The following is a 22917-nucleotide window of genomic DNA, read 5'->3' as shown; positions in this document are numbered from 1 at the left end:
GCTTAAGCCAATCGCTTAAGACAGGACAGGAAAGCTAACTTCCTAGCCTTCTTCGGGCCAGCTCGGGTCCGGGTTGTCTTTGGAAACCCGGTCCGCAGGGACTGACATGAGTCAGACGGAAAGTTTATTGACGGTCAGAGCTCAACGTGTTAACGACAGAATGGAGTGATGTTCGTTCAATTATTTCTGCAGTAAATCGACTGTAATAGATTTGTACTATCATGGGAGTTTATTTTATTGAACCGTTTATTTGTTCTGAATCCCTAAAGTGCGTGGCATTTGCATTGAGTTGTTTGTGAAGAAAATTATATAGGGTTGGGGAAAGAAGAAGGCAACTCCATTAAAACCCCCCCTCCTTATTTGCAAAAAACTCAGACAGCCAGTTTTCGCAAGCCTCTTTTGAGGCCAACTTAGTATCACCAAGAGCGTTTTGCATGGACCGGAAGAGATGATAATCACTTGGAGCCAGGTCCGGACTATACGGTGGGTGCAATAGGACATCCCATCCGAGCTCCCGTAGCTTCTGGCGGGTCATCAAAGATGTTGCCGAGCGTTGTCCTGGTGGAAAACAACACCATTCGTATTGATCATTTCTGGCCACTTCTGGTCAATCGCCTGCTTCAAACGGTCAAGCTGCTCACAGTAGAGAACCGAGTTGAGGGTCTGGCCATAGTTGAGCAGCTCATAGTGGATGATTCCCTTTCAATCCCACCAAACACACAGCAAAACCTTCCTGGCCGTCAATCCGGGCTTGGCGATGGTTTGGGCCGGCTCACCGCGCTTCGATCACGACTTTTTTCACTTTAGGTTGTCGTACGTGATCCACTTTTCATCACCAGAAGATGGTGATCTTCTTCAAAAATGGGTCGAGTTTGTTCTGTTTCAGCAGTGCATCGCAGGCGTTGATTCGGTCTAAAAGTTTTTTTTGCGTCAACTCGTGTGGCACCCATACATCCAGCTTTTTTTGGAGTCCAATCTTCTACAAATGGTTCCAAACGGATTTATGGTCTATACCCAGTTCCGGGCCAATCGAGCGAGTGCTCACATGCCGGTCGACTTGGATGATTTCAACGATTTTATCGGCTTCCACGACGATTGGCCTATACGGGGGGTACGGGGTGAATCTTCGACAGCCACTACACCAGAACGAAATCGATCAAACCAACGCTGTGCTGTGCGAATCGTTACAGTATCGTGTCCATAAACTACACGATTTTTTTCAGCGGCCTTCGTTGCAGTTTTACCTCGCAGGTGGTAGAAACGTAAAATATGGCGAATTTCTTGCTTGTTGGACTCCATCTTTGACGCGCTATAAATTGAGACTGAAAAGGACAATCACAACACTGTCAAAACGACACTTTTAGCACAGATTGTCGTCTTTAAATAGCCGTATAGTATGACCCGATGCGATAAGTACAACACACGATATGTTTATGTGTTGCCATATATTGCCAGTATACGGAATTTCTTTTTCCCCAACCCAATATGTTTATATGTAATTTTAAACTAGAATTCATGCTGTTTAACGAACAAGCAAAGCACTTTTTTACCATTTCATATAAAGGGAAACAATAGTTTGCTAATTTACATAATTGGTAGTTATGGTTACGTAGTTTAATTCAGCTTTCATTCTACCATTAGCAGAAAAGATGTAACAGAACAAACTCAGCAAAAAAAAAAAATTACATTTTTTAGACAGACGGACAGAAAATTGCAGGGGACTAAAATGCAGAAAATGAAGGCCAAATTTTAACTTTTATTGCACTGTCATTAGCATATCACCACCGCTAGCAGTCAATGCTCTATTTCGCTGTATCTAATAAATTAACTAATTTACGCTAGAGAATTGTGTCCGGGAGTGATCCCGGTCCATCAGCATTTAGCAATTTGGGAGAGCCCTGAGGAGAAAAAAAAGAAATTTAAATTGTAAATCAAAAATACGCCAACACTTTTCGGCGCCAGCGAAGGGTTTCCGGTGGGAGTTGAAAGATTGAGTTGTCTCATATTTAATTCATGCGTTCCACTAGAAATTGTATATTAATCTTTTATCTCCCCTTCCCCCAGCTCATGTGGAATCGGCACGGGACCAAGTGGGTGACAAATGGGTAGATTGGAAACGGAATTTTATAATTAATGACTGATTCTTATGGCCCCTTTTGGAGCGATGGCAGGGTCAGCGAAAAATTAAACCTGGAAGGGTGCGCATGAATAATTACACCCGCGAAGGAGAATGGAGTATGGTGATATTTTTGGGCTTTTGTTTTCACCGGAAGAGAATCAACAGAAAGGACCAATAAATGTGCTAATTATTGTGGGATCACTGGAATTGTGGTTCCTGATTAAATTTAAACAAGTTGTTTGCTTTCGAATCAGGAACGGTTCACTGGGCGTTATAATTGATAAAAAAATTGATGACATAAGGTGGATAACGGTGAGGGTGTTTATTGTCGGTCGGTAAATTGTGTGTTGAATCACTTTCGATTGTGAGAGAATATCGCCTTCCAATTTTGCGATATTAAGTTACATTGTAGACATTGTGTCCGCACACAGGCAATTACAACTGTTTTATCCATTTAGCAGGTGCTAGAACCTTACGCACTAGAACTCTACAGCTTAATTTATAATTTCAAAGCTATTGTATCGGCCTATATTTTCCCTAATAACTAAATAAATAAAATCAAACTTTCTATGTTATAGTAAAATCATTTTTTCTTCAATCCACTGACACTGAGCAAATCAGAATACGGAGGAGACTCGGTTGAAACAAAACCCGACGAATGTCGTTTCTGATTTTTGGTACGCTTTCCATGTGAGATTTTCTTGTAGTTAGTGTAGCCTTCGTCCTCCTTGCTTGAATGGTGATCATCTTTCTGCAGAAATTGGTACTGTGGCAGATTTTCCTTCGTGGAAGATCCGGCTGAGAGTACGATGACCTTTTTGGAGAAGGGAAGATACATCAAGTAGTTAACACCGACGCTGTTCATTATACTCACCGTTGGTGTACTGGTAGTGGAGTAATCCCGGATGTAGTTTTGCAGTACACTCAGAAAAAACAAAAATCCAATCAATGTCAGAACTGCAACGGAAGCTCCTTTGAAGCGGACGTTTCCGAACTTTCCGTAAGGTAGCCGGTACGGGAATACTGGTGGCCTTGGTGGTACCGGCGGTGGTGGAATTGGAGGAGGTGGTCCAGTAAGAAATCCTGCAGCACTTTCTCCATGCCAAAAATCGCCCCCATCCTCATACGCATCAGGACCAGAACCTGGTCCATACACCGGATATCTCACGAATGGCTCATGGTGAACCCGTTGGCTGAGGGTGGCCATTGTAGATGGTGGTGTGACCGTTGTTGTGCTTCCCATAGTGGCGAACCGCTGCAGAAGATGCTCCGCCATCATAGATGCACAGCGCAGAAATGTGTTGCAGACACCGGAAGATGGTGATGTTTCAAGTGCAACGTCGTTGCTCCAACTAACCGCCAAAATCAGCGAGCAGAAACATTTTACTTTTCAGCGCAACAGCTGGAACCTCCGACATGTCAAGGTTCAGCGCACCTTCGTTTATTAAAACTCTTTTTGGAGGGGTGATTCCCGTGAAGTGATTTGTGCGGGAAATGCACCAGTAATGTCGTTGTCACATTAGAGTCACAAAAGGGCCGGGGAAACATGTTTTGAGACGTTTAACCATGCATCTTCAGCATGAAAGCGCAGTGGGCGTGTAATTGATAAAATATTCTTTAATCGGCTGAAAAGTAGCGACAAAAGAGATAACGTTAATGCAGGGTTTATAATCGCGCTTTGTCCGTTGTATTTTGTGTTCAATTTGGATAGAAAGTTATTTATAATCTTATTTTTCAAGTACAATTTACGGAAGTAATTTGATTACAATGCAGTCACGATGATTTTTTTTTATTTATCTGTTGTACAATGATCCTATCGCAGAGGCAGTAAATAATTCTATCTGAAGGTTGAAAATCGAAAAACTACGTTGTTTAACGAATCATTGATTCAAATAATTATAATAGGTTGGGGAAAAAGTAATCCGTTGTTTTCTCGGTAGCAGACTTTAGTGATCAATATCTCGCGTAATATCGATCATACAATTTAGGCTCGTTGTAAAGGTGGCATTTTACACTGAAAAAAATCATTTTGCTGTTTTTTGTTTGTTCCATTATGTTGAGAATTACAGGGTGTTAACAATAAAAGTCAACAAAGAGAAAATACGTTACATTTTACACTTTCACTTTTATAAAGGCGAAAATGCAAACTAGGCCGCTGAAATTGTGAATGGCGTTGATGGTGCCGATAATGTAACAGTAAAATACGTGCGATTTATTTCTTTTGTCAGACTTATCTCATTTCTTAACTAGACGAACCTAGCCAGAATATTCACCTGCCCCCGGGCTTCTGAATGCCAAATGAGGACTAGGCTCTGCGGAATGCACGTATCTGCATGCTTGTGCTTTTTAGTCCTGACCGAGGATTTGTCGGACAACCGCGCAAGTGCTAAGGATAACTGACTTTTGGATGCCGGCCAATTCCTTCTCCATGTTCAACACCTTCAGTGCTTACAAGTGTCTTCGGGACAATTGAAGTTCCACGGAGAATGACTGGTACAATTCGTGGGATCTCTCTTAGTTCCCACAGTTCCTAGAGTTCCACGACCAATGGGCGGTAGTTACAAATTTTGCGAACGAGGTTTTTTTTATATATTTTTTTAAAAAATATTTTTATTTTTTTTTTAATTTTTAAGTGCAATATACTAAATTCAGATCTCTATAGTCAACAAATGGACCGTTTGAGTCTAGCGAGTCTAGCGAAACGTTCAGAATTTGCCAAAAGAGGAGGTGTTGTATTCCATCAGGATAACGCAAGGCCACACAACTCCGGGAGCTTGATTGAGAAGTCCTAAAGCATCCACCCTATAGTCCGGACCTGGTACCAAGTGACTACCACCTTTTCCTCGCATTATAAAACTTCCTGAGTGATTAGAAATTGGGATCAAGAGAAGATTATAAAAATCTATTGCTAGAGTTTTTCGCCAATGACCAAAAGACCAAGACATCTATGATAATTCAAACAATAGGAATATTCTCACACCGAAAAAATGCGACATTTGTAACGATAGAATAGGAATCATTTTACGCCGAAAATTGCTACTGTACATATATATTTTTGTTGTATATATACAACAAAAATATCGTTAGATAAAAATGTACACGAATAGATTCGGCTCTGTTACAGCTGAATTGATAAATGAGCCAAATAAAATAAACAGATGGGATGAAAAAAATCTATGAGAGAGGCATGTTAAAGCAACCTTTAGAATGGCAACATATTTTACAACAAAACGGTGCATATTTGACCCATATTGGACAATCCGAAGCATATTAAAAAAGATTTTATGTTTCACCCAAAAATAATTACTTTTTCCCCAACCTAATATTAACCCATAACCGTTTAACGGGTAGTGGAAACTAGGCAACGAATCGACTCCAACTTCAGAGGACATAATCCTTACATGAGGAATAACATATATTTATATTTGAAAAAAATTGAACTATTGAAACAGTTGAAAAATTTGCGGCAATATAGTTGCCACGGCCCGTTAACCCCAAAACACTTCTCTTTATTGCACCTTTAGTTATGCAAAAATCAAAACAATATTTCTAGTGCAGTGATACCGATTATTTCAACGATTTACAATATTTCTAGTGCGGCAAAAAAACCTTTTTTATATAGAGTTTCAAAGGAAAAAAAAAATGAATTTTTCATCAAATACATCATTTATTGAAAAAAAATACATGGCCTTACACAGTATATCCTAAATAGTACGTTTACAGTGAAATACTTTTCAACTTGTTGCATTTTCGACGAATTTAAAAAGAATTTTCTGTCGGCGCTCTTAAAACGTAAAGTCATAAAAATGACTTTCAAATTAATATCGTACATTTTCAGCAGCCCAAATAATATTGGAGTATTGCCAGATACCTTTGAAAGATTTTGCCTAAGTAAAATATTGAAATAATAATTCAAATGCAGCGAAACGAATATTTTTTGTTGGTGGCAATATAGTTGCCAGTACCCGTTGAAGGGTTAAATGACAAATTTACGGATTTGTTTAGATGTTTAGATGTGCTCCCGTGGCCGAATGGTTGACGTCATACCTAACATGTCGGGGGTTCGGGTTCAATTCCCGTTCTGGTCGGGGGAATTTTTCGCCAAAGGAATTTCCTCCGACTTGCACTGTGGTCACGCGTTTTCTAGAGCTTGCCACTCAGAGAATGCATTGTAGGCGTGTTATTTGGGATACAAATTTCAGGTAAATACTAATAAAAATGACGCAAGTAATACAATACTACGTTCAGAGGGCGAGGTTCCTCTAGGAACTTTAGTGCCATTAAAGAAGAAGAAGAAGAAAAAGAAAAAGAAGAAGAAGAAGAAGAAGAAGAAGAAGAAGAAGAAGAATAAGAAGAAGAAGAAGAAGAAGAAGAAGAAGAAGAAGAAGAAGAAGAAGAAGAAATGTCTTGTGTGGTCTTTCAAAGTATTGAGTGCTGTTAAGGATTAGGGATTCTGGATAAAATGAATGAATCTGAAAACCTCAGCATTCGAAGATTTATTGCTATGAAATGTAATTAAATGTAGTTATTTATTCAAAGTTGATGCAATTGTATAAGTTTTATGCTTCTTCGCCATACACTGTGACATAAACAAAATAATTTGAATTACATCCTACACCCAAAATTGATTTTTAGCTCATGTTTTGTAATCCCGATTGATGACATTAAATGAGACATAACATAACAGAAAATGTCATGACTCACAAATACTGGTGAGCATTTGTACAATATACATGGTACAGCAATATAAGATTAATACGAGCGAGCGAAACAAAAGACAAATAAGCTTTCCGCATACTTTGCCACATAAACGGCCCAGACCGAGATAGATATTGTTCTCCTTCGTGCGCTCCTTTTTTACTCTTAGAAAATACTTCCCAGCTTCATTTAATAATCAGGTGCAATGGACGTGGACGTGTAAAATAGCTTTACATTCCAGCCGGCCTTGGTTCGATCCCCATTGACGTCGTATGGATTTTTTTTGGCACAATCCCAAATGAAATGAGAAAAGAAAACAGAAAGAGATGTCTGCTCGCATACTTACAAACCATTTTTAAGCTTTTAAAACAGTTCATTATTTGCGCATTTGCCTCTCCAGCACACGGAATGGCATCATTTCTGCCAAAGATGAAATGTTTTCTGCCAACGCTAGTTTGGGTGTAATCTACATACTCATACATGAATTACGAGTTACCGAAACAAAGAACAGCTCCGTAACAAGAAATTTTGAGTTTTATTTCCTCAAGCTTATTGAGAACTCATAAAACAGTATCTTTTCATGAGTTTTTATGATGTTCAACATATATTTTTTAACCATAATGAGGTATTTGGAAAAGTTGTTGGAAATTATAAGCAAATTCATAAAATTTAATGAACATGACGGTAACACACGACAAACATATTAGAATGGTCTATTTACTGATGATTGATGATGAGCTTTTTTGTTTTAAATCACATAAGAATTCATCATTTGTGGCTAAAATTGATTGTTAACATACAAAAATTCGAAGTTTAGGAAATTCATAAAATTTCGATGTTGCACAAAGTTCGTCAAAAACAATTTTGCCATCATGAACTCATTTTTCGAATTTTCTACATGACTACTATTTTATATAAAAAAATATTATATATTGCAAATTAAAGTTTTTTTCGTAAATAAAAAAAGAGCACTAATTTTTTTCTCATTGTGTATTTTTCCACGTTTGAACATCAATACTCTACAACTCTTTCTAAGACATTATTTCGGTACGACTCATAGTTTTTTAGATATAAATTATCATAGATTTCTCTTGCTAAAATCGATACGCCCTATTCTCTATAACGACGGTCCTTCGCGATGTCGCTATATGGAGCTTTCACTGGATATGTTATATTATATACCATTAGATAAGAAATTAATTCAACAGTTTTCGATTTTGATTTGATTGAGAACGCTTGAAAAATTTTTGGTTTTCTCCAGCGATATTATCATTCACATGCAAAATGCGAAAATACTTATTTTGCAATTAAATTTTATCTTCGGCAAAGCTGTGTAAAAATGTAATTCCTTTTCTTCAATTCAAGTGTAAGTGTACTTCCTGTTTATCAGAAAAAACTGAAAGAAGCCGAATCAAATTATTACATTCAGCATTGGCGGGTGAGAAGCATATTTTGACATACAATTTGCGCTTTCAAAGAAGCAACTTTCCTTTTCCCAGTAACTACAAAAATCTATAAGAATTAGAAAATGTCCTATCTAATCTAACGATATCGATGCCAGGACAAAAAAGACGGGTGGGTAATGTCGGGGACATAACCGGAGAGACGTAGGACTACGCCAAGGGGTGTCCATTATTTGAATATCATGGAGCACAGATCCTAGAATGAGCAGCTTTTCATGTACAAAATTACAGACAAAAATCAAAGGATAAAATAAAACCCCAGCACTCAGCAAAAACTCAATCGTTTAGATTCAAATACGAAAAAAACAAAATTTGTCGTGCAAATGTCGTGCGGTGCAAATGTTGTAGGAGTTATTGTTCAGCCGGCAACGAACACACAGTTGATGGCAAGCATATCGTAATAGGATTTTACCGTCTGGTATCGTGATATAATTGGGCTTTGCACTGCTCATGAACTACTGTGTTCTACTAGTCAAATCCTTCATTTGATACCCATATTGATGGGGTTTAGAAAAAATATGTAATCCGCCATTTTGTGGTGGCGGCCATTTTGGATTTGCATTTTTCATAAATAACTATGTTCTACTTGTTAATCACTTTCATTTGATACCCATATCGATGGGGCTTTGAGAAAATATGTAATCCACCATTTTGTAGCGGTCGCCATCTTGGATTTTCAAGATCATTAAATACGCAGTTTCATAATGACTGCAGAGATAAAGGTTTGTTCCAAATTTCAGATCAACCGGTCAACAGGAGAGGGGTCAAATTTCAATTAATGTGATACCACGCCATAGACAAAGATGTTACATACAAACATACAAATATGTCACAGCTGAATAAAACCGTTTAACACTCCTATACTCGCGCAGTGGTCTGTCAGACCGAGAAATCAATAATTCGTTAATTTCTCAAAATTATCAAAACTACGACTTTGCGATTCTCTCTAGCTTCGTTATTCGTCGTTCGTCATTGATTAGCGTATCGCATGTGTTGGTACAAAGGGAACGTGTGCCACATTTTAACACTTTCGGTCTGACACACCGACGCGAGTATAGGAGTAACTTTTTTGGACAAGTGCCTTTTTTCATATTCTAGAAAATTGTTGAATGAAATGTATAAATTACTGTTAGTGGCGTGGAATATTTATTGAATATAATGCATAAGATCATTACCGGACTATTCTTATCTGATTTCAGTCCCTTTGTAACTGGATTGAACGGATCCATATATTAACTATTCGTCGTTAGGTTCATACGTTCAAAAGCAAAATAAATGTTTGGCTTTCGTATAGTTATTCGCTAAATATAATGGTCATACATATACACACTTGTAAAAGAATTTCACTTGTTGAAGAATTGTAAACAGTAAACTATAAACTAATCGGTAGCTTATGATTATTTTTAACAGTTACAGTTTCGGGGATATTTTTTTTAATAATGGACAATATCGACAAGAAAACAAGAAAAATAAAAGCAAGTTCCTAGAAATCCTTTTATATCGTCTTTTACGCCCCATCTAAAAAAGGCATTAATTCTTAGTTTGCCAAGAAAACAGAGACAAAGAATATTAGAAATATGCTAACTTTATATTCCAGAACATTTATCATCTGGTAATTAACTAGAAGACATTCTTCTCTTCGATAAAAGACCCGAAAAACACGCAACAACTGCATAAAATTTAAAAAAAAAATGTTTGTTTCAAGCATTCAGTTATGCTATGTTCTGATTCTTACTCCAATGAATCCACAATCGATTGATACGTTTTTATGTTATTTTATAGCTTTTTATACTTCCATGAATTATACTCAGTTGCTTACTTTTGATTAATTACAGTGAATAATTCGAAATTCATTATTTGTGTTGGAGTATCAAAAATTACTCTATTTTGAGGAGGTTGAATTAGATGACTATTAAAACATAATAAAGACGAAGAAAACATATTTTATGGAATTTTTTCATTTAATAATACCCTCTTCTTCAAATAAATGCCAATAAATCCTGAAAAATACACAATGGAAACATTACAGAGAAGTTCAATTTTCGGTCTGTGACACCGTGCGCGAGTATACGTGTTATGATTTTGCACGCGAGTACAGAAGGGTTAAAAACTCCAGCATTCTATCAAATCGAGCGTTATTAGCCACTCATTCACCCGGCGCGACGCTTCCACCGCTTTTAACACACTTCGATAGGCTCTCCTGCTCCACATCCCATTGAAACTCCTGTCTCTCAAGAGTGGCGATATCTCCTTTTGCTGACAATCATTTTCGCTGATATCGTCCATCCTGCTTGGCGTCCGATGATAGAATGTGGCTAGAGACGTCGGTTAATCGTTCGATTAATTCAAATAATCGAATATCTGAAATTATAATCGAGTAATTTTGTATCGAATAATTTAAAATTAAAATATGAATATATCGAATGATTGTCACTATAATCGCGATTAATGAATGAAGGCATTTTTCTCAAGGTTTATGCATTTTTAGGTTAAGAATTAGGCTTTATAATTTTTTTTATCCATCATTTTTTATCCCATAATGGAACATCGACAACCTGATAGACCACGCGACAAGAATGACAACATGATACGTGATTATTACAAGAAAAAAATATTCGCTCGATTAATCGAATATTGAAAGACGATTATTTGAATGAATCGAATATTGAAAAATGCCCCAACGATTAATCGATAATCGAATAAATGAAAAATTTAGACATCACTAAATGTGGCCAAGCCCCACCATCGCTCACTTTGTATAGCCATATAGTTAACGTTGTAGCGACCGCCTATATTTATTTATAATCTCTGTTTTGTCTCCCTCCTTCACCTTGACCATACGTTTCGCTCGTACCCGTGGTTGCTTGTAATGAATAGCTGTTTGCTGCGGCAGCGCAGACAAAATGTATGGGAAAGTAGGGAATTCTTTCTTCCAATTTTTCATCAATTTGAACTTTATATGAGCTGAAAAACCGTTATGTGTAGCATATTAACAATTGCTGAGGATATTTCCTATCAATGTGTGTTTTTGGATCCAAAATCCATTCATTAATTGTGGAGGTATTAGCGTTCAAAAACTGAACACTTTTTCACACCGAAATATTGAAAAGGGCCCCTATATTGAAAGGTTAGACGTAGTCCTACGTCAATAGTTGTGAAGCTGCCTACGTTTCTTGGGTTTCAGCCTATACTCAATGTTGTTCATGATACAGGTATTGATACCGTTGAACGAAAGAGGGAAAGAACAGAAATGGTTCACTTAGGTGACCGGTTAGCGACTGAACCGTTCATCAAAATGAAGCCCTTCATCTCTAGAATTTGTCTGGAATCATTCGTTTTTATATGTTTTTTTCGTGACGGACAAGGTGAGTCGATGCATGTCAAGAATTATTTTACTTTTGCCGATATTACTTATCAGAATCAGAGGAAAGGAGATGACTTGTAAGAATATGTAAGACTTTTTATATTTCCGTTATTTTTTACCGCTACAACTCTTATAATCCGTTCAAAGTTCAGTTTAGTTCGAGTTCGTGTATAAATTATCGCAATTTACATGCTCTGCTAACTTTTCTCTATTTACAAACATGTCAAGAACATGTCAAACGTGAGAATTTACACACAAAAATTTTACGAGCAAAACATAATTTTTTTCAGGAGTCTTCATACGAAAATGACTTGTATTCCAAAAACTATAAAAGATAGAAAGTTGATGTCCTCGACAAAAGTTTATATTTTAACAAGGTCTAAAACATTGTCGAATACACTATATCGCTATCTTGACTTTAAACAAAATTAGGATAAGTTGTATTTTTTCGAAGAAAACATGAAAAAGTTGTTGCTTGAAAAACTTTTTCCCTGTGAAAGTGCCCATCTTCCGATGTATGGACGACTTATTGGAAATTGTAAGGGCTATTCATATATATATTTCTGGGAATTTTAAAAAAATAAGTTTTTGAGAAAAATGAATTTTAATTTTTGAAATAACTTTTTTTGTTAGCGAAATTTTTTCCAAAATATATTCGGTATTTTTTTATGAAAATTTGAACAATTTCCTACATTTAATTTTTTGGAAAGAATTTTATCATAGGTATCATAGTTTTTAAAGTATAAATTTTTGTAAAAAATCAAGAAAAAAAATTTGGCGTTTTCCAAAAAATAGTCTAATTATTTTTCGAATATTTCAAGTACGAAAAGTTGCTTGAATGACCCATATCTACACACCGACAACGTTTCACCGCTATCTGAGATGGTGCTGCCAACGGCCAGTCGGGTTTACATGAAATTCGTCATTTACGGATTTCTGAACAACTACAAAAACTCAATTCAAAGACAATTGTCCTTGAAGTCCTACGTCTATTTTCCGTGTGTGCCTCTATGCTCAGACCCCTCTACTTTTAGAAAATCTTGACCAATGATGAACTTTTTTAACCCTACTAATCAACGAAGCTATAAAACCGCCTAATGGTAACAATTTCAATCTACATTTGGCAACGCAACAAAATGTTTTTTCTACTATGTCTGTTATTTGATTTAACATTTAGAATCAGCTGTATAGAACTGAATATATATTTGATAATAATTAATTGACAGTGAACAAAGTGATGCGGAAGATACTTCCAAATATCTATTGCACATTATATAGTAAATCAATATTTTGGAAGTTTTTCGAATAAACTCCTGGCATCTGTTGTTTCATTGACAAATTATCATGGCAGTTCAAATTTTCCACCTCCTTACTGCTGTTAAGTGAACGAGTTGATTGTGATTGGATTCAACCGGAATACATATAAGGTAGTTTTCAAAAACAACAACAGGGAATTGTTTCTCACAATTCGCCAGGTTATTTATTTGATAGTAATCAATTGAAAGTGAACAACGAAAACGAAGGCCTATGGAAAATTCTTCAGGCTCTTATTCGCAAATGAACATTTCCAAAGTTCCGAATCGGGTTGAATTTACCCGACATTAATCCTCGCAAATAAACTTTAGACATCTGTTGTTCTACCCACGAATTGCACTGAAAGTTCAAATTTTCCACCTGGTTGCTGCAGTGAACTAAACAAGTTGATTCCTGGATAGGATTGATTCAACCGGAATACATATGAAATGGTTTTAAAATTCCAGTTTGAATTTGATCAAAGAATATAGGTATGTTTTTTGCACAGTTCGTCAGGTTTCTCATGTTGAACTTATAAAACAATATTTAACTTGAACCACCCTAAAGCTGACTTTGGCACGAGATGAAAGCTTTCCCTAATCTCAACGAATTATGCGATTTTGAATAATCTTCCGCTCCTGCTGCTGATCATGGCTTTCAGTCCAGTCTCTGCGGTTTCGTTGGTTTGTTCCAAGCAATCGCACCAAACCCGTATGGAAGGCACAACTTTTGAAGTCCATTTAGTAAAGCTACCCATTGCCTCTCTGCTGGAAATTTCTGTGGGTTACTGTAAGTAAGCAACCAGAAGTTTTAAGCCGCCACTTGCACCCCACCCGAGTCTTCTGAATTTTCTGCGGAAGAACAGGCGGCTGAACGAAGGAAAGTGTTCTGACAAAAGTGGGAAATTTTAATTTGTCACTTGATTAAATTATGTTTGCACAGGTGTGTTCTTTTCATTTGCTGATGCCACCTTTACCGGGTCGGAAAACGCGAAGCATATTGCCATTGCTTTCCGTCCTTCGAGAAGAGAGATGGGCTCCATGAAATCGCAAAGTTTAACGGCATCTCGGCCCCATCTGTAGCAGCGAGTTGGGCCCCGGGTCAGGAGCAGAAAATTCTGGTTGCGAAGGATGTGGAGGAAGCAAGGTCGGACAAGTTTGTGTGGTTTTGTAAAACTTATTCTGACAGGGTGAGAAGTTGTAGGTCGACATTCTGTGGGGATGAATTGAAATGACTACCAAATGGATTAGCAAATTTTGGCGTTATTTCAATGAATTATCTACAGTAGTTTTGCCCAAAAAATATCGCATGTGGTAAAGAATACGAAATGGATCATTGATCGGTTAGTAGTGAACTATGTTTCTTATTAGGATTAATGTTTAGAAGAAAATCAACTTCTGCTGTAAAGCTGGAGAGTGAACACATCTTTCTTCGTGCCTGGAATCATTCAGTTCTGCGAACACGAGCGTTTGCTCAGCTGATGCCAACCCATGCAAACGGAAAAACTAAAACCCTTGGAAAAGAATAACTAATTGCATCATCCATTTGGAAAGCAGACTTTCATCTTTTCGCAATCTAAAAAAAAGCTGATTCTTCTAATTTTAATTGTTTAGACACATTATTCAGTTATGATGATTGATATTGAGCTATTTCATGTAGCAATGAATGTTGTTTCTCTATTAACTTTGTGAGAAATGCTGGTTTGCACATCATCTAAATTGTCTGACAATGCTTGATGAGCCAATTTGAATGACAAAATCGAGCAAAGGGAGATTTATGCATTTGGAACCCGTGATGCAGTCGCATGAAATGGTCATGATGGAATGTTCACCAAGGTTGCCACATTAACCCTCTACCGCCCAAGTATTTTATTTATCTGAACAAACCTACTCCACTTTTATCTCGAATTTCCGACTTTAAACATAAAACACTCCTAGCAGAAAGCTGCCAGCATAAAAACAATGTGTATGTGTGATAGATGAAAATGTTATAAAGAGGTTCTTGTGGGGGTGAACATTGAAAATAATGTCTGAATAATTTGAAAAGTGAATTCGCGAAGCCCGTCTAAAGGCGGGCTTGGGCTGTAGAGGGTTAAATTCTGTAATGTTTTCTGAAAAAATCTGTATATCTGTGTTTTTGGCGAAAAAAAAATCTGTATTGGAAAATTAAGGAAAAAAAATGAAAATAAAGGTTTATTAATTTAATAGCTGACCCGGCAAACTTCGTCCCGCCCACAATTTATTTTGGTTATCAATACCTTCAAACATTCACGTTTTCTTACTAAGCGCAAATTCATGAGTGCAATCGTAGTACTGTCCACTGATTGATCTTTTAATCGATCAGTGGAATTTACCTTTTACTAAAAAAATCCTAGTACTTCTACCAAAACTCATCATTATAATATCAGATTATTTTCAGACACAATTCTCGTTAAAGATTTTTCAACCACTTGCAAATAACATGTTTCTCCGTTACATGGATAAATGTTTGATATAGAAAATATGATAGAATAAAGACAGACCCCTCCCCTCTTCTGCACATAGAGAGGGGGAAGAAGAGTCCATTCACCATAGAAACGTTTCGTGCCCTTTAAAATCTTCACATGCCAAATTTGGCTCCAATTGCTTGATTAGTTTTCGAGTTATGCAGAAATTTGTTTTTCATTTGCCCACCCTAAGAGAGGGAGGTGGAGTATCTAACCACCATAGAAACATTCATTGCATCCTAAAACCTCGATATGCCTAATTTGGTTTTATTTGCTTTATTAATTCATGAGTAATGCAGAAAATTTGTGTTTCATTTGTATTGCAGACCCCCCCACTCTGTAAAAGGGGGGGGGGGAGGTGTAAGGAGTTTCTACCACCATAGAATCATTTATTGCACTCTAAAACCTTTAGATGCCTAATTTGGTTGCATTTGCTTGATAAATTCTCGAGTAATGTAGATATTTGTATTCCATTTGTATAGAAGCCCCCCCTTTGAGAGGGGGATGGAATATCTAACCACCATAGAAACATTTATTGCACCCTAAAACCTCCACATGCCAAATTTCGTTTCATTTGCTTGATTAATTCTCAAGTATTGCGGAAATTTGTGTTTCATTTGTATGGCAGCCCCCCTTAGAGAGGGGGATGGAGTGTCTAACTACCATAGAAACATTTATTGCACCCTGAAACCTCCATATGCCAAATTTGGCTTCGTTTGCTTGATTAATTCTCGAGTAATGCGGAAATTTGTGTTTCATTTGTATGGCAGCCCCCTCTTAGAGAGGGAGTGGAGTGTCTAACTATCATAGAAACATTTATTGCACCCTTAACCCTCCACATGCCAAATTTGGTTTCGTTTGCTTGATTAATTCTCCTCGAGTAATGCGGAAATTTTTGTTTCATTTGTATGGCAGTTCCCCCTTAGAGATAGGGATGGAGTGTCTAACTACAATAGAAACATTTATTGCACCCTAAAACCTTCACATGCCAAATTTTGTTTCATTTGCTTGATTAATTCTCGAGTAATGCGGAAATTTGTGTTTCATTTGTATGGCAGCCCCCCCCCCCTTAGAGAGGGGGGTGGAGTGCCTAACTACCATAGAAACATATATTGCACCCTAAACCCTCCACATGCCAAATTTGGTTTCGTTTGCTTGATTAATTCTCGAGTAATGCGGAAATTTGTGTTTCATTTGTATGGCAGCTCCCCCTTAGAGATAGGGATGGAGTGTCTAACTACCATAGAAACATTTATTGCACCCTGAAACCTCCATATGCCAAATTTGGCTTCGTTTGCTTGATTAATTCTCGGGTAATGCGAAAATTTGTGTTTCATTTGTATGGCAGTCCCCCCTTAGAGAGGGGGATGGAGTGTCTAACTACAATAGAAACATTTATTGCACCCTAAAACCTCCATATGCCAAATTTCGTTTCATTTGCTTGATTAATTCTCGAGTAATGCGGAAATTTGTGTTTCATTTGTATGGCAGCTCCCACTTAGAGAGGGGGTGGAGTGCCTAACTACCATAGAAACATATATTGCACCCTAAACCCTCCACATGCCAAATTAGGTTTCGTTTACTTGATTAATTCTCGAGTAATGCGGAAATTTGTGTTTCATTTGTATGGCAGCTCCCCCTTAGAGAGAGGGATGGAGTGTCTAACTAACATAGAAACATTTATTGCACCCTAAAACCTCCATATGCCTAATTTGGTTTCATTTTCTGGATTAATTCTCGAGAAATGTAGAAATTTGTGTTTAATTTGTGAGTCCAATCAATTCAACAAAATAAATCATAAAAATATTTTTCTCATAATCCTCTGAATTGTATGATGTTTATACATGGTTTTGTTGAACTTTGCCTTCAAATATTTCGTCAATTTCATCCTTGAAACTCCTCCTTGAGCCGATACACAGTTCCTCGCTTTCAAATCAAATCTTGGAATGAAAATGAAAATTTTCATTTCAGGAGAAAATTGAAAATATTTGTATTTCCGTAAGTTTCCGTAAGTTTCCACTTTTGCTTAACTGGGACTCTATTTGAACTGCCTCTATAAAAGCCTCGAGCAATGTCTACATTCGCTATCATCGGTTTAACGAGTCGTTCAAACTCGTATTGATTTGTTTATTTCTTCTGTCCACTCATTTTCAGCCATTGAAATATACACTGGAAGTAAGTTCTGCATTATAGATTTCAATATGATGAATATAAATGACTCTCGAATGAACACTTACCTTGTATGGACTATTTTGGCAGCACCGTAAAACAAATACTAATAAAAAAAACGAGCGAATCAAAACAAACAACAAAAGCATTAATCAAACCAAAACAAACTGCTCGAAAAATTATGATAGTTGGTATCTATAATAGGAAAATATGGCTAACGAGCAACATTTTTATAACCTCGATAGGGCCCAAGGTCTCGTCATCCATAATCACAGTAACTTCATACTTGGCTTAAAAAATACTAATCATCTTGTTCATCCGATGCTTATGGGTGACTTGATGGTTTGATATTCAACTACTCAAACTGAATACCAGAATTTTTCACTGGTCCGTTCAGTTAGAGTTATTTTTTTTTTTAATATAATCAAAAAGTGTACCTTGTACGTAAACAGGCTTGAGCCGGTGGGGCGGGGCTAGTTGGTCATTTTTGAATAAATTTAATTATAACTTTATAGTACGTATAGTTTTGCGTTAGCTTGTTATGTTCCACGATGAAGCTTACATTTTACCCTTCCAATGAAAAACAACCAGAGAATAATTTATTTGACTTTTTTCTTTCATTTAACGTCTTTATATTTCAGAATAAATTGACCAACTAACCTCACACACGGGGTAAGTTGGTCAATAAATAGGGCATATCTATCATATAATAGGCATCTTCTCTTTGGTCAAATAATAAGCGTTTTTTACATTAGAGGTTTCCTTCATTGTTAATAAATTAATTAAATCAAAACAAAAACAGTTAACAAATATCATGTTGTCAAGTAAAAAAAAAACAAATTAATGACAATTTCAAATTCTGATGCTTATTCTATCTGAAAACTACATAAAAGTCTTAAAATGTCTGGCTCGGCTTAGAATAGTAGCTTTGGGCTTTTTAATCGATAGTGTGGAATTCCGTTGTTGGAAATAAATCAGGCAATCTATTCCAGCTATTTCGTCTCTCTTCCATGTATCTGGCATCAGGATCCGGAACTTTGCGGGGCACAGCTAGGGATGTCTAAAATATTTCGTTTATTCGATTAATCGTGGGGCCATTTTTAAATCATTCGAATAATTGTCTTTCAGTATTTGGTTAATCGAGCGAATATTTATTTTTTGTAATCAAAATGAACAGACATTCATAATAAGAAAGATTATGGTGTCATAATTTTAAAAGTAACATTAAATATAATGTTAAAAATAACATGGTGCAGAACAATGGATTTTGAAGGTAATGGTATTTCTGTATATTGATAAATTTACCATTTCACGGTTGGTAAAAGCGACCAGAATGGATTTTTGGTTATGAATACTTTCAAACATTCACGTTTTCTCAATAAACGAACGTTCAACGTTCCAATTGACCCTCAACAGTGAATAATTTTTGGCAAAATCGGAATAATGTTCGTATTTTTCAATCTACCTAATAAAAAGATTTTCCAATTTGCTTATTTTATTGCATCAACAATTCGCTATTTTTCATCCATAAATCGCTATTTTTTTAGACGCTCAGATTTCAAGATATCGTCACTAACTAACTTACCCCTACGATCAACCAGCTCCGCCCTACCCTACATTTTAACAAGGTACCTAGTAGTTTCAAGAAAAGTTTTTGTTAGTTTGAATTCAGTGCTTGGAAATTGTTTAAATTAATTATAGGGGTAAAGTGGTCACCTGCTTGTTTGGTAGTATAACTATTGACTGTTTACACCGTATTGATAGTCATCTTATGTTCGAAGAATTTCATGACTTTTGAGTCACCCTGGACAACAGTGGAGCTGTCGCATGTCAAGATATAAATAAAAACAAAAAACGCTCTCTCGGTAGCCATTCGGCCGTAGTTTTGTGCGTTTCGAATTTAAGGGATTTCTAGAGAAATTTAGTTAATTTGACCTGATTTTTGCGACAAATAGTTTGGACGACTGTTCACATATTCTTGGGGAGGTGAACAGATATTTTGTTCAACTTCAGCGATTATTTCGCATATTTCGCTTTTCGTTGATTGGCGGGCAAAGTGGTCAGTGGTGGATTACTACTGACAATGTTCTGTTTTCATAAGCTGGTATACCTTATCACCTTCTGCTCTTAAAAGGGTCCCTTCCGCGGTTTTGACCCAGGAAAAATATTCCACCCCAACCAAAACCAAGCCTCAGATTCTAAGTGAATATGCCTACCTCATTTCGTACATGTACCTACTATTTCAATGATGATTTAAACAAATTTGGCAAAAAAAACACGCATAAATTTATCTCTTCTAGCGTGATATGTGCGAGTGACCACTTTGCCCCCCACAGGTGATCACTTTACCTCCTCACTGAAAAAATGTTAGATTTTTCAACCTTTTTCCTAATAATGAAAAATGTACTATTTTCAATTTTCATAATAAAACCGCTTACTAGCTTGAACTACAATACGTTGTGTTACAATATTCTTCGAAGAACGGGAATTTTAGTGGTATTAGGACACAGGTAATGGGCATGTTCCTTAGGGTGACCACATTCCCCCCAGTTCCCCTACAACTGATTGACACATGGTTCACTCTATCTGCCCATGATATAGAGCCATTTCGCCCAGATTAATAGCACATGCTCCGCTCTGACTGCACACTAGGAGGGATCTTTGTTGATCAATCATAACAATTTCGATCCGTTATTCCTGCTGTATTTCATGATTTCTGGTTGGGAGTTTTTTCGTTGAAGAAATTTCTTCCGACTTGCACTTAGGTCAAGCTCATTCTAGAGCTTGCCACTCCAGAATACATTCATGTAATACTCCATCGGCATAGAAATCTCCACTAGGTACTACTAATAAAAATGACGCAAGTAATACTTACGTTGAGAAGGCGAAAGTCCCATTGGGAACGTCAGTGCCATCCTAGAAAAAGAAGTAGATAATCGAGACAGTGTATAATTGTGTCCACTTTGATTTTATTGTCGATCATCTGAATCGTATCAGTAGTTCAAAAGCTATGAATTTTTAGAAAACCTCGTTTTTGGAAAAAAAAGGAAAAAAAAGATTTTTCGTACCACCCTAAAATGGAAATGGGCACTCTAATAGAAAAAAAATTAAAAACACGGGCTTAATATTTTGCGATGAGGAACAAACCTACCACTTTTCACGAAAATCTGAGAACTACTATATCGGTTTTGCATGGAATGGCTGTATATTCAAATTAAGGCGACAGAATATACACTATTAGTGGGTTTTCGATGAAGTAAACAATGAATTGTAAGAACAAATTATTAATGATATTCGATTTGAATTTTCTCATTCAGACTTTCGGAATTATGCGGAGACACTCCCATCAATAATGCCAACTTTGTATATCTCTCTTCCTAGAGTGCGGCTCTAATTAAATTTTCTCCCTTCCGGTTTGTCTTTATTATATGTCCTCGAAACCTCGAATCATCATCAATTCTATTCTAGTTAGACTAATTTCGATTCCCTGGCAGGTTCCGTGCAATGAGAATGAATATTTCACAACGTAATTCTATTCTGATCTAATTAACTCTTTTCTCAGCTTGTTCATTTCGCGCTGATCTTCGCGGGCTTCAGTTAAAATTAACTGTTGGTTGAAGCATTGTTCGCCGCCTTCCCCTATTTGTTGTTCGAATCAACCGGTTCGGATGGAAAATGAAAATTCTGTGCCGCGTTAACTGGAGAGCGATCCGCTAGTGGGTCTGTTAAAAAGTTATGATTTAGCACAAAAACTTCGCTCCGGAATTGTGTCCATCCGTTGTTGGCATGATTTCAACAGACTCCAAATTAAGGCGAGAATTTTCATATTTGTGATGCCTTCCGGTTCCCCGGTACCGTTGGGAAGGACGAAAAAGGGGTAGAGTCCGTTGGGAATTCCTGGGATGAAAGTGAGAGAGCGAAGGACGGAACGTGCAAATTCCCTTTTCAAATTCATCCTTTCTCTTGTGGGGTATTGTTTAACTGAATTCATGTAGATTATATAACGAATGCGGTATTCATTGAACAAGAGTTGTCGAGACTACGCTAGATCTCTCATGGTGACTCATTGAACGACACCCTTTGTGTCACCACCAGACATAGGTTTTTCGCCCCCCGTTCTGTGCCCATGGAAAGCGCCAAAGCGTGACCATTCACGTTTCACGGATCGCACATATGAGCGCTACCTAAGTGAATAATTACGCAACTTTCTTGTTTCATTTCCTCGTTTGTGCGACCCGACGAAAGAACGAAAATTATTGCGAGGTTGGAATGGCGCACAAATAGCACAAAAAACTGTAGCGAAAGTCAAGTTCAGACACTTGTTCCCGGGGCACATTTGGCTGGCGTTTCATATAACTAATTTTGACGTTCCATTGGGCGGAACGCTGCACTATGGGTTTTCAGGCGGACAAAAATCGGAGAAATGATTGTCACCGATTAATCTTTCAGGACTGCAACAGGTACTATACTTGAGAAATCGAGAGATAACGATGAAAAATTGAAATTCGTCCTTGATGGCCTGCGTTGCTTTTTGAAGCTCTTCCCTCTTCCAACGTTTTCTGTACAAATCAATTATTTGGAATCAATTAAACCGAAGAAAAGCTTCAAACCTGTATGACCAATTCACCCCACAGAAACGTGTCTATGTTACTCCACACAACATGCAAAAATGCAATTAATTTCATTTATTGTTATCAGACTTACAGTTTTGCTGCATCAAATTGTTCCTCTTCTGTAGGCGAACAGAATTTTACTGCACGATACACGAAAAATTCGTTTAATCAGCGGAAAAACCTTAAAACAACAATCGAAAAACTTCCTTTTTCTGACAATAAAAGTGCTTGCTTTGTTCATGCTACTGTTTCCCTCCACCCATACAATTTTACCAATGTTTTTTTTACATTAGGTACATACGGTTCAACAATAAAAGAAGATCACATTATAAAAAAAATCCATGTTGAGCCGTACTTTTCGAGATAAAGGTGTGGTTCAAATTACCCCGTATGACCAAATCACCCCAACTTACCCTACTTGGTAAACGTTGGTAAACGACTGGACTAAGCGTACTCCGCATACCTGCAGGCATAAAATATATCCCTTTCGTGGTTCTTAGCTTCTTGTCCAGTAACTCCTACCCCTACCTCCCCACGGTGCCGGCTGGCGGAAGTGGAATGCGAGCCCGTAAACTGCACAGATCGCGATCCGTAAAAACTGCGACTGACGATGATTCCTCTCCCATCATAACAAAATGATATGCTTTTAGTAACTCTGAGTTGACAAGTGCATTGCTAGACTGAATCTAAATCGAATAATTGAGTTACTCTCC

The 22917-nt window shown here is 37.1% G+C and overlaps 1 protein-coding gene across 1 annotated transcript; it reads right to left on the bottom strand.

The window, feature by feature from the left end:
• Positions 1 to 2428: 2428 nt before the first annotated feature.
• LOC129763078 (uncharacterized) lies at positions 2429 to 3457 on the bottom strand. The gene is made up of 2 exons (XM_055761835.1): positions 2994 to 3457; positions 2429 to 2933 (listed from the first exon to the last, which is right to left on the bottom strand). The coding sequence occupies exons 1-2, from the start codon at positions 3396 to 3398 to the stop codon at positions 2703 to 2705; spliced, it is 636 nt and encodes a 211-aa protein (XP_055617810.1). The 5' UTR covers positions 3399 to 3457; the 3' UTR covers positions 2429 to 2702.
• Between the last annotated feature and the right edge of the window lie 19460 nt (positions 3458 to 22917).

This window comes from Toxorhynchites rutilus, chromosome 1 (genome assembly GCF_029784135.1).
Source record: "Toxorhynchites rutilus septentrionalis strain SRP chromosome 1, ASM2978413v1, whole genome shotgun sequence".
Lineage (NCBI taxonomy): Eukaryota > Metazoa > Arthropoda > Insecta > Diptera > Culicidae > Toxorhynchites > Toxorhynchites rutilus.
This window is presented reverse-complemented; position numbering and strand designations above follow the sequence as displayed.

Excerpts from the sequence above, each read along its gene's own strand:
- LOC129763078 (XM_055761835.1), bottom strand. The coding sequence starts at position 3,398 with ATGATGGCGGAGCATCTTCTGCAGCGGTTCGCCACTATGGGAAGCACA. Across the intron at positions 2,934-2,993 it reads CCACTACCAGTACACCAACG|GTCATCGTACTCTCAGCCGG; the intron begins GTGAGTATAATG and ends TTCTCCAAAAAG.